Raw genomic sequence first — 12283 nt, 5'->3', positions numbered from 1 at the left:
CATCAGTGTCAATACTCATTTAAGACCCCAGGGCTCTTTGCAGATGTATTGCAGCAGTATCATCATCATCCCAGGCTCTCTCTGTTGTTTCTCATTATTCAAAGTAGCCATCTAAATAGGTACTGCAAGTAATTTAATAAAATAAAAAGAAGTGGTTTTGTTCGCTGATATTTTGGACAAAAAGATAAAACTGAATTCACTAGTGCACTGAATCGAGACATACCAGAAGTCAGGAACCTGTCTAGCTGCTCTTTAATACATGCTGTGAACAAGATGTGCTGAGGGAGCCAGATTTGGGAAGGTAACCAAATGACTGATATGGTGAGTAGCCTGCTTTGATGCCTGTGGACGCACAAAGTTGGAGTCTTTCTGGTAGTGTTCTTTCATGATAGCTTTTGCAAAGTTCTCACTGCAGAAGTGCATCCACACACTGTAGTTATTCTGGTTAAAGACAATTCCTATGGGATTTGCTGCAATGTATACTTCTCCCTTGTTTCTTTGTTTGGTTTGGTTTCTGGGCAGGTAGCCCATGAATCTATGTACTTCTGCAAGGTTCTGCACAATCAAGGATATGTCCTTTGGCACAGTGTTTGAGATGTTTATTAGGAATGCTGGGATTTGACTTCAATTGAAAAAGTCCCCATGGAACCTTTTCTGACATCTGTTTTGTGTGAAACATATTATTTCACACTAATTCCACTGGAAATGAACAAAACATTGTTCAGAGCTCTATTCTCTAAAGATCATTACTAGTAATAGGCAATTCCACGTGTAGCATTAGCCAGTTTTGGTTGGGTCAGGAAAACATAATGGCAATAGTAGAGAAGATAGAGCAGTTAATACTGCAGAAGCTTTTGCAAGACTCTTTTCCCTTAGTAGAAAACAGCATCTAAGCTTGGCAGGCCAGCTTGAAGGGAATAAACAGTGGAGAGCAAAGAGATGTGGAGGGCAAAGGTAATTATTGAGATGATAAAAATTTGAGTTGAGCTTGCAGTGTTAAGGCTCTAGTTAAAGAACATCTCACAACTTACCTGCTCCCTATTCCTTCGGAATTCATGTGGTAGATAATCTCTCTGGGCTTTTTTCCAGGACAAATTTGTTCTTAGCCACCTGCTGTGTTGTCAGATCACAGTTGTTTGTAGCTCCCAGGATTTTCAGACGTCCTGGGCTTCCTAAATTGTATTGAGGTTATTGCCCTTCATCACTGTTGAAGTTCACCTACAGAAAGTGGTGTTTCATAGTGGTGTTGCAAGTTCTGGTTAAAACAAAATGAATTTGAGAAGCTATGGAGAAACAAACTTCATTTACTGTAAAGTAAAAAAGAGCATCTGTTGGTAGTTGCAGTGTTGCTGTTTGGACATTTCATAAGACCCCACACCTTTGTCTAATGAAGTCTAGTACTGGATAATTGGACAGGAGAAAGAAGGTGTTTAATTCTATCATGAATAGCTGTAAAATGACAAAGGCGCATGCACCCAGAAGACTAAAAAGGAAGGTAAAGATGCTTGAGATATAAATCTATCTCATCTGATAAGGACTTGCAGTATTTACATAACGTTGATGAGATCCAGATGTTCAATAGCTTTGAGTTGGACACACTTCCTGTATGTCTTGATTGAGTCAGAGATCAGGTACCCCACATGGTCTGAGAAACTGAAAAATGTGCAGTGCTCTTTGTTTTGTGGAAACAGGAGAACAAAGTGGAAAACTAAATTATTGTAACCCAGGGGAAGAATGAAACGTGTCTGGTGAAATGCTTGATAGAAATTCATAATCTTTTTTCCAAAATCTTTCTGAACCAACTATTTAAGGTTAAAAATATCTTTGCTGGAAGGAACTGACTTTGTCAGTAAAAATCTCTTCCTGCAATGGTTTTTGCTTTCTTAGACATGCTATTGAAAACTCAGAAGCTTTGTTGTGTCTTGCAGTTGTAGAATCTTAGAATCATAGAATGGCTTGGGTTGGAAAGGGCCTTAAGATTATCTAGTTCCAACCCCCCTGCCATGGGCAGGGACACATCACCCTAGATCATGTTGCCCAAGGCTCTGTCCAACCTGGCCTTGAACTCTGCCAGGGATGGAGCATTCACCACTTCCTTGGGCAACGTGTGCCAGTGCCTCACCACCCTCACAGTAAAGAACTTCTTCCTTATATCTAACCTGACCTTCCCCTGTTTAAGTTTGAACCTGTTACCCCTACACCCCTATCACTCCAGTCCCTGATGAAGAGTCCCTCTCCAGCATCTTTGTTGCCCCCTTCAGCTACCTGAAGCTGCTCTGAGGTCTCCACGCAGCCTTCTCTTCTCCAGGCTGAACAGCCCCAACTTTCTCAGCCTGTCTTTGTACACGAAGTGCTCCAGCTCTCGATCATCCTCATGGCTTCCTCTGGACTTGCTCGAGTAGCTCCATGTCCTTCTTACGTTGAGGACACCAGAACTGCACACAATACTCCAAGTGAGGTCTCATGAAAGCAGAATGGAGGGGCAGGATCACCTCCTTTGACCTGCTGGTCACACTGCTTTTGATGCAGCCCAGCACACGGGTGGTTTCTGGGCTGCGAGTACACACTGAAGTCATGTTCAGTTTCTCATTGACCAACACCCCCAAGTCCTTTTCCATAGGGCTGCTCTGATCACTTCTCCACCCAACCTGTTGTGCAATACCATTTTAGTGGAAAAAAAGTCCCCTTAGCTGTTGTCTCACTGTGACAGTGATGGAAAGTGTGCATAGTTTTTCCCCATTTTGACACACCATTGAACACAGGTTTTGCCAGCTGCAGCATGTTGCTGTGTGTTTTCCATTTTGTTTCCCCACAGAGTACTGTGTGGCGTATTAATGGTAATAGGAATGTGCTTAGTACCTGAGCATCTTTTCATGTGTGCTGTACAAGTTGTCCGTACAGTAGTGAATGTTATCAGGAGCATGTCCCCAGGGAATACAGAACGGGGCAAGTTGAAGAGACTGTGGACAGCCTGGGGAAGTTTTCAGGATTGTTATTTAATTGGGATGGTGTTCCCATGTATCAGAAGGTGTATATATAGTAATCAAAGGAAGCCACCAGTTATCTTGGTGCCTGTGGGAAAACTGAACTCCTTTGCAGAGAGTGATTACCAAAAGAGAATATCAGCTTAGCTTTGGGTAGGTCTTCAACTTTGCTATGTGAACACAAAGTGTGTGACAAAAGAATGTCTTTACAGTAATGGGTCCGAATCCAAGGAGTTAATAATGCTGACAATCTGATCAAAATTATGCCAGTTACCTGATAACCCCTCTGAATATTGAAATATAGTCTACCTTGACAATTTACTCATGAAATACACAAGTAGCAAAAAAAACCCCCAGACTAGTGTGCTGATCAAAATGTGATTCAGTTTATGATTTTTTTTAATAGCATTTTTCTCTGTATTCAACATTCCAAATAAACATGCCTGTGTTGTGATGTATTTGATTTTTAATCCCTGTAGTGTTGCCATTAGAGGGAGAGCAGCATGGAAGTAGTAGCTTGAAAAGAGCCACATGGAATATTTGGCCAGTGATTGTGGGGTTTGGTAATTGAGAAAAATGAAGCCTTGACAACTTAATGGCTCATGTAGGAACACTTGTGAGCATGCTAACAAGCAGAGGGAGACCAGGCTGTGTGGGAGCAGCTTCTCCTAAAACTGCAGCAACAGCTATTCAGAACAATATTATTTATATACTTTTATATGGTTGCTTTGTAATATGGTATGACATGCTTTTGGCAGTGCTCCCTCTGATGAAAACCAGGCTGACATTTCATAGAATCACAGAATCAGCCAGGTTGGAAAAGACCTTTAAGATCATTGAGTCCAACCGTTCCCCCAGCACTGCCAAGGCCACCACTAACCCATGGCACTGAGGGCCTCATCTACATGGTTTGTGAACACTTCCAGGGACGGTGACTCCACCACTGCCCTGGGCTGCCTGTTCCAGTGCCTGATGGAAAGGGAGAGGAGATGGTTTGCTGAGTTTGCCCTGGAGTTTGATGAACTGAAGGTATCTCAAGTTTGAGACAGTTTGCTTTGGGTTACAGTCTAGCATTTCACAAGTGCCCTTCAAAACCCTTGACCCACAGCTGGCCATGTGTGTTCACCAACTCTGGTGAGGAAAGCAGGGTTTCCCCTTTAGGCCACTAAATTCCGACTCATATTTTCCAGACTCTTACTGGTAAAGCTGATGCTAATCCATGTTCAAATCCATTGGTCAACAGAAAACACTGTCAGAGGTTGTACTGCAACCGGAACTTCTGGCTGTACATCTGAGGTCTAAGAGGGAAATATCACAAGGTTGAAATGACACAGGAATAGAGAATATTGAGCTCAAATTGTTTTTATCATCTAAGAAGCTGTGCACTACAGAAGAGCAGCAAAAAGGGTGGCAGAAGCAATTATGTAGATTTATCCACAAGGATGCTATTTCAAAATATAAACAGGTTAATTGATGTAGGTGATACGCCAAGTGATTAGAATGAAGAGTTTATGTGTGAATGCAAGACAGTATGCCAAAACACCCTTTCCCCTCTAACCAAGGTCTTATTCTTGCCCACATCTGAAGCATGCTGTCCTGTTTCATGATATCCATGAAATTACGTTAGAAAAACAGAAGCTTAAACATGAAAACCAAAGTTGTCTGTGTTGGTCTGAGAATGAATATTTAAACCCCTTTCGATGCGGACTTGAAATTCAATTCTCTGTGTTGTCTGATATAAGAATTTTTTGACAACTGGAAGTGTAACAGCTTGAATCGTGTCATTTTTTTAACCTCTGTAGTTACTTAGATTCAGGTGTTTGGTGTAAGAAATAAGGTGTAAGTACACTTGCTTATTAACTCATTCTTCAAAGGCCAGCCAGCATCTGGTACTGTCTACAAAAGAGTTGTGCACTTTCCTAAAAGCATTGAGATAGTACAAAAGGCTCTGAAAAGATGTGCTCTCTGTTGCAGGCAGAAAATTAGATGTTAAAATTCTGCTGTTTAATCCAGCTTTCCGTGGAACACACGATTGGATTTGGATAGCTTCTGTTTTGCAGCCTGTATCTGCTTTCAGAAATAGGATTTATGGGGATGTTTTGCAGCATCAGGACTTAGAAATACTGGATTAAGGTAGAGGATTGCACGATGCCTCCTGACCCAGATAGTTGTACGTATTTATGCTAAAACAACTCTGTGTACTGTCTCTAAGCTTTATCAAGCTTCAGTAATTGGGCTTTTCAGCACCCAGATTTAGATAATTATCAACACCAGCTGCAGGCTGACTTTACCCCAGTGGTAGGGAGAGCTGCTGACGGAGCTCTCAAGGAGAAACCTTTCTTGGAAGTTATTTTAGCCTGGTTTGTGGGGGTTTTTTAGACTTGATCTAACATCTGCACAGATTTAGGAATTAAAGATTTTATTCTATACTTTTTCTTTCTGAATGTATCGATATAACTTAAGGTACAGCCTATAGTATACTCATAGAATCACAGAATGGTTTGGGTTGGAAGCTCACCCAGTTCCAGCTTTCCACTAGAGGAGGTTGTTCCAAGCCCTGTCCAACCTGGCCTTGAACACTGCCAGAGATGGGGCAGCCACAGCTTCTCTGGGCAAACTGGGCCAGAGCCTCAGCACCCTCACAGGCACCTGTGTGCAAGTGAGTAGTAAAAACACACTGCCTATTTCAGTTGGCAGTAAAATCGATTTTACAGGAGATTCTCAGTTTGGTTTGTAGTCTGACATGTCCTCCTCTTTTCCTCACAGAGAAATGGAATGCACGAATTACAGAGTTGAGAAAGCAAGTTGAAGAGCTGTTTGAGAAAAAATACGGTATGTGTTACACTCCCTTCCAAGCAATTGCCTCTACTCCTTTGCCACCTGAATCACATATGTCTTTTGTTGGTTCAGGAACACACAAGTACTGACAGCACCAAAGGGTTAAATATTCTCAGAAGACTTAAATCTGAGGAAAGAAGCTTTTGCAATGAGCAGAGCAATTTCAAAATTGGCACCTAAGTGAGAAACTTTATCTTTCAGTTGTGCTGGGTTTCCTGGAGCTCCAGCATGCTCATGTCTTGGGCACCCATATTTGAGAGAGCTGCCTTTTTTTTCTGTATTTACATCAAGTCCTTAAGTGAAATGGTCTTTTAAAATGGCTCTGGGGAGAGATTACTACTGATTGACTTTTTTTCTCTGGTTATGATTGATCTGCAGTGAAGCAACAATCATATATTAATGGTTCTTGGAGAGAAAAACAAGCACACATCTTAGATTTGGGAATGTGTCTCTAGATGTTGCACCAGATGCATTTTGTGTCCACATATCACAGCCTTAAACTGTCATCAAAACTTTCAAAACAAATAGTGGTGCTCCTCTTCTGTGAAAAGTGGAATTGCTTTCATAATGGAACTTGTGATTTGGAGTTACTACATGTTTTGCGTGTGACTAGCATCTGATACGTAAACAGCCCACTGAAAGCAACTCACACCAAGTAAAAACAGTTTAGAATCTGATTCACAGTATTTTAATTGCTCTAGAAAGGAACATGATCTGCGTAAATTGCTTTAATTTGGGTTTTGGTGTTTGCACATAACCAGCCTAAAAATCTCCTGTGGAGCCTGTTGAATACAGAGCTATTCTTGACTCTCCATAGCAAGCCATATGGTCCTAAATTATCCTCCTTTTCCCTGTGGATGACAACATTTCATTAATTCACAAACCAGTTGCGTATCAGATTCTTTCTGTCTATATGGGCATGCAATTTCCCATTTACTGAAGTGAGTTACGGATATCCAGCATTCCTAGAATGCTGCTCAGATTTGGTTGCTTCCATAGCTCCAAAGTGTTCTAGCAGTGTCAGTCACTGTCATCCGTTGTAACTGACATGTCTGAAAACAGATTTAGTTTTGTGTTTAGATGTACAGTAAATGGGATTACTTTTTAGTGTGGCTCATAAATATAGTCTTAATTTATAAAAACAAAAGCTATATTCAAGAGGATTTCTATTGTAAAACATGTAAGATTACAAATCTTAGAGTCCTCATTGCAATGCTGATCATGTTTTGTCTGAAGAGTATTTGCTAAAACATTTGCTGATTTAAGAGAAATAAAGATTTTTCACTTGTAAAAACGTAGTCACTTATTTAAACAGACAGGATTTTTGTTACTCTGGAGCTGTTTTTACTTGATGCCGTGTAGTGATCTAGATGTCCTTGATCTTTTTTCCTGTGGCTGTGGTTCACAAACTATCATTGCCATCTGAGGCTTGTCTGCTGAAATTGTTATGCTTCTCACCACTTGACACAGCAGCCTCCAGGGCTGAAAGCAGCTTTTTTCCCCATTTCTTAGAAGAGGAATATGACTGCAATAAAAATCTAATTTAATGAAGAACTGGTGTGATACACTGAGGCACAACAGCTCTTTCAGTGATTGTTCTGCAGCTCCTTTGACACTAGTTTGAACAGGGTTTCTTCAGTCTATTTGCAAAGAGTCATCTTCAGGTTCATGTCCATCTCTGCATGTATGGATTCTGTCTCCAGTTTTGGCCGTCTTGTATTTGGCAGCTGAAATTAAGTCTACTTGAAACACAGTTCTTAGAGTCTTCACTGACCTCTTAGAGTATTATCAGAATATAAGACTTAGATGCATGCAGTATTTTCAAAGCTTCCCTGTTTTGTGATAAACATGCCTAGAAACTGTTCTGCTTCCAAGTGGTTGAAAGAGTTATGTTACTCAAATGCCTTTAAAACCCAAAGTGTCTTACTGCTTCTAAGAATTTGTGAGTTAATATAAGCATTTTGTATATACCACTGTCAGAACCACAGGCTGCTTTCCTGTTTCCTTAAATTGCTTGAAAAGGTGCCCTGTGGGTAGTTTTGCTTTCAGAAATGGCACAACATCACTGTATTCTAAAATTTGCCTTAGCTTTGCTGTTCTTTCTTCAGATAGTTTCTTGCATCTAATTGCTGGAGCAAAACAACAGAATGTACCAAACTCTTTGCAGACCAGTCAGATGGTAATAGAGAGTTCTTGTTGTATGGCCTGCAGAATTAACATACCCCTGTGAGCATAAAGAAAACAGTCCTCTTGGTATTTGCAAGCCATGATGCCTGTGTTTGCCAGCTTTATAGGTGTGCTGATATGAACACAGTCCGTATAACCTGAAGAAATACACTGAAGTTATTTTCCAGCTGTGGGCCAATCTTACTTGTTTTCGTTTACTTCAAAGATTTCATTAGTAGCGCCATGCTTTAGAAGTGTACTGTTTATTTCATTAGTGATTCCTTGGCTTTGTAAAATATACCAAAGCTTTAGGAATTCACTCAAAAGAAGGCATGTGTGCCCCTCCTCCAGGGCATTAATGACTCTTGTAACCCAGTAGTAGTAATGAATAGTAATAATCAGACCTCATGAACTGAAACATGCTTGGTTTATCATTAAGTCCAGATAACTTCATCTGTCAAAATGTGCTGTTAAACAAAACCAAAATACTGTTAAACTTTGCTATAGCAGGTGCAGTCTCCGTTATTAAATGTTTAGAGGGTAAAGGGAAAAGCCAATCTGCATATGTAAGCAGGTCTGCAGCTTGTTTACTGTGAATTAGAGTAATTTTGCTATAAAACAAAACCAGCCCCCTTCAGTGAATGCTTGCATGTTTGAATGTGTTGAGGGGGTTATTGCCTGATGCTGGTTTTAATGTTTTTCAGAGTGATATCAAACAGATAATTTAAGCAGAGCCACAAGCCAGTCTAATGATTTTGTTTTCCTTTTTTCTTGAAGCACAAGCTATAAAAGCAAAAGGTCCAGTGTCTATCCCATATCCACTCTTCCAGTCACATGTGGAAGACTTATATGTGGAAGGGCTGCCAGAAGGAATTCCCTTCAGGCGGCCATCCACCTACGGCATTCCCCGTCTTGAGAGGATACTTCTAGCAAAGGAGCGGATCCGGTTTGTGATTAAAAAGTAAGGAATTTTGTATTTGTGTCCCTGTGTTACTCATTGTTTTCTGCTGAATCCACTCTGCTTCATTTTATTTTCCAGAACTTCCAAACGTGAGTGGTGGCTGAGATCTAGACAGGTCTCTTCAATAATACGGACTTCTTGTGATGGACAGATCTCTTTGTACTATTTTAATCTGTGATGCTTGTTGAAAGCCATTGACTTGGGTATATTTTATGCTATCTGAGGATCCTGGCCTGAATTTCAGCTTGTGCTTTTATTTTTTTCTTGCTGGAATGCTGTATCAAGGTGTTTATGGCTGTTATCTGCATATAGCACTTCCCAGGGCTGGCTTGAGGACAAAATAGCTACTGGGTCCTGTGATTTACTTGGATCCATATCCTTATGTGTCTGGAGGTAGATCAGATAGTGTACATGAAGGGAGGGGACCTTAGATGTATGTAGAAACTGCTTGAGGGCTCCACTGCCTGCCACAGCAAGCCTGGCAGGGTATTGTCTGCCTTGAAAGTGAGGCCATGAGATGCTCTAGGCACCTTTCTTCCTCTTTTCCTCCTTTCTTCCCTTGGTATCTTTTCTAAAAGAACCGCGACATTACTTTCTGCAAAGGCATGTGGGATTGGAAGGGAGCCTGGACCGAGCCTGAATTCAGGATGTGCAGGGAGAGCTGCCGACACCTGTAGATGCTGAGTGCTGGATCTCGGAGCCGCAGAGCTCTTTGAGACTCAGTACTGCAGGAATGACTGTGGCAGACTGATCTGCAGCTTTGGTCGTGGGTGGATATTTACCTTTGACAGTTTTGTGCTTCACTTCAGACAGATGTGATGTTTCACACCACAGAAGCTTCATTTACAGCTTAAATAGAGCTTCTGTGACGTTTTACTGTTGTTCAGTGCTGTAGCCAAGTGTTTTTCAAGTGAATAGCAATGTGCTGATTGCAGTGGTCAGATTCGTGTCTCTGCATGCTGCCTTTAACACAGATGCTAGCTTCTCAAACGTAGATGTGTATATTCATCTATATATCATCCTAATGCCTACAGATAACCAGAAGAGATGAGAGTAGATCTACCTTTGTCTCACTTGTCAAAAAGCAGTTCAGCTCAGTGAGAGGTGTCAGGATTTTTAGATTTTTGTGGTTTTCATACAGGTAAAACTCGATATATTTGGGGAACAGAAATGTCTGCTTTGAGATTCTCATTTTTTAAGGTTAAATTTTTGATTTGGATCTTTGTTTCTAATGACGTGCATCTCAGGCTTAAGAGATAGTTTTAATGTCATCTGCATGTTAACATGAAATGCTGTGACTCAGGTGTATATGGTAATGGGCATGAAAAATGTTTTTGTCAGTAGGGTTTCAACCACCTCTAGAACACTTCGGTGTTAACTCGAATTTAATGTTGGGGATTTGATGTCCCCTGTTTTGTTTTAGTTTTCTGATCCTTCAGTGGTAACCTGAGGCTGTAACTACTGGTTTATCAAAGTGGGTGTCACTGCTGAAGCATGTACCTTTCATCTTTTAGGCATGAGCTTTTGAATTCAACACGAGAAGATGTGCCATTGAACAGACCTGTTGCAGCAGATCTGTGTGAGTTGCACAAGTACAGTATGATTTCCTGTTACTCATCTTCATAGTGGTGTCTATAGTGGTCACCATCATAGTAGTTTCTACCATTTATTTTTACTAATAACACATTGCAAATAGTTCCTCTTGTTTTGCATCTCCTTCAGCTACCAGGTGAAAGCAATATTCCCCTGACTGTACAAGCCGGTGTTACTAACACTCTTATCAAATGATTTGATTCAGCTGGCCAGAAGAAAAAACAATGAGCTAAGTGTTACTCTGTTGAGATATGGAGAAGAAGCAAAGTTGATAGAGTTTACTGGCTAGAAAACTGTATGATGGAATAATTGCTTTATAAGGTACTCACCAAAATTAGATTTAACTGAAATGCAGTAATGAACATAGTGGCTACAGTAACATTTATTATTGTAGAACCTGACTTGCTTGGATCATGGGCCTTTTTATTTTTCCATTTTCACACAGCAGTGCAAAGAAAATGCATTCTAACCAGTTTTGCAGCAGATGCATGCTCTACAGTGGCAGCCATGAACTCATTTCCCTTCAAGCTGGGAGAAAAAAGTTCAGTATAGAAAGGAAAAACACAAGTTTTGAAACAATGGTGTCTTTGCATGGGCAATAGTTCGTAAACTACTTTTCTGGACTTGTTTTTTTCCTTAGTTGTTGTATTCTGCTGTCTCTTGGGCTTCAGGGTGGTTTTTTAATTGTCCGGTTAAACTAAGTGTTGAAAGCTTCTGTGCCTGAACCAATGGTAGCAGACAAATTGCTCCCAGCCCCAAAATGCTAAGTGGCAACCTCAGCCTGGTTGAATTGTGATTTTTTTACTACTACCAGAGAAATTCTTGGTTCAGATAAGGATGCAAGCATATAAATGGTAGTATCTGCACTACTGCAGCACCATTATATTCTGTTATATACTCACAGTCTTCTGTTGTAAAAAGTGCATCAAAGACCGTACTTAAAGTGAACATTACAGATATAAATACGTCATGAGGGTGTCACTTTAACGTGTGTGTAGGGATTAAACTTTTCCTGCAATCTAAGTTAACCTAGTGTCTTGAGTCTTAATAACCTGCTGTTCCTTTGAGCACCAAATTTGACTACAAAAATAATAGGTAGGCTGATGACTGAGTCCTAAACCTAACTGTACTCTTATGTAGACTTTAAAATTGGCCTTTTTCTCTGTTGTTTTTGTTGTATTTAATATGGTTATACTGATCATGAAGACAAAGCAGGTACACTACATATCCCATAAAACCCCTGTAGCTAAGAGACCTTGTGGTAACTCATTGTAATGGCACAGTGTTATGAAGAGTCACTCTATGTTGCTTGTCTTCACTAGCTTCTAATGATAGTATATTCATGTGTGCCCCCTGCATTATTTCTGAGAGAACATGTGTGAAAGCTGTTGATCCTATCGTAGGGATCAGAAGACAGCAGCTATCTGAGCCTCCTTTCCCTCAGTTTTCTTTTCTCCTTGCTTGGATTCCATCTTTCCCAGTAGCTCTGCTGCTCTTTGTGTCTGCTACCATCTCAGGAGAGAGCTATGGAGCCCCTGCTCTCAGCTCCTTGTGGCTCCATGTCCAGCCTCCTGCTCTGTCCATAGCCCCTGCTAGCTTGTGTCTTGAGGAGAGGAATGGGATGAGTACAGAAGCTGTATTTTGGTTGGCAGAAGGAAAATGATTTGCATTTGCATTCCTGTGGGAAGTAGGCTTGTCAGGAAGATTTTATAAAATGACCTCAGCTCTAATGCCCTGAGAA

At 40.7% G+C, this 12283-nt stretch overlaps 1 protein-coding gene across 9 annotated transcripts in view; it reads left to right on the top strand.

Annotated features, from left to right (window-relative positions):
• GTF2I (general transcription factor IIi) overlaps positions 1-12283 on the top strand; it is a 75881-nt gene that overhangs the window by 44031 nt on the left and 19567 nt on the right. For all 9 annotated transcript variants that reach the window (XR_013958097.1, XM_080630324.1, XM_080630322.1 and 6 more), the window contains 3 exons: positions 5751-5816; positions 8766-8949; positions 10464-10528. Coding sequence is in view for 8 of the 9 variants with exons in the window: in XM_080630324.1 (XP_080486450.1) it covers positions 5751-5816; positions 8766-8949; positions 10464-10528 (315 nt within the window). In the remaining variant the exon portion in view is untranslated. The remainder of the gene's footprint in view (positions 1-5750; positions 5817-8765; positions 8950-10463; positions 10529-12283) is intronic.

The sequence above is a fragment of the Psittacula echo genome, assembly GCF_963264785.1.
Source record: "Psittacula echo genome assembly, chromosome: 15".
In the NCBI taxonomy this organism is placed as follows: Eukaryota; Metazoa; Chordata; class Aves; order Psittaciformes; family Psittacidae; genus Psittacula; species Psittacula echo.
This window is presented reverse-complemented; position numbering and strand designations above follow the sequence as displayed.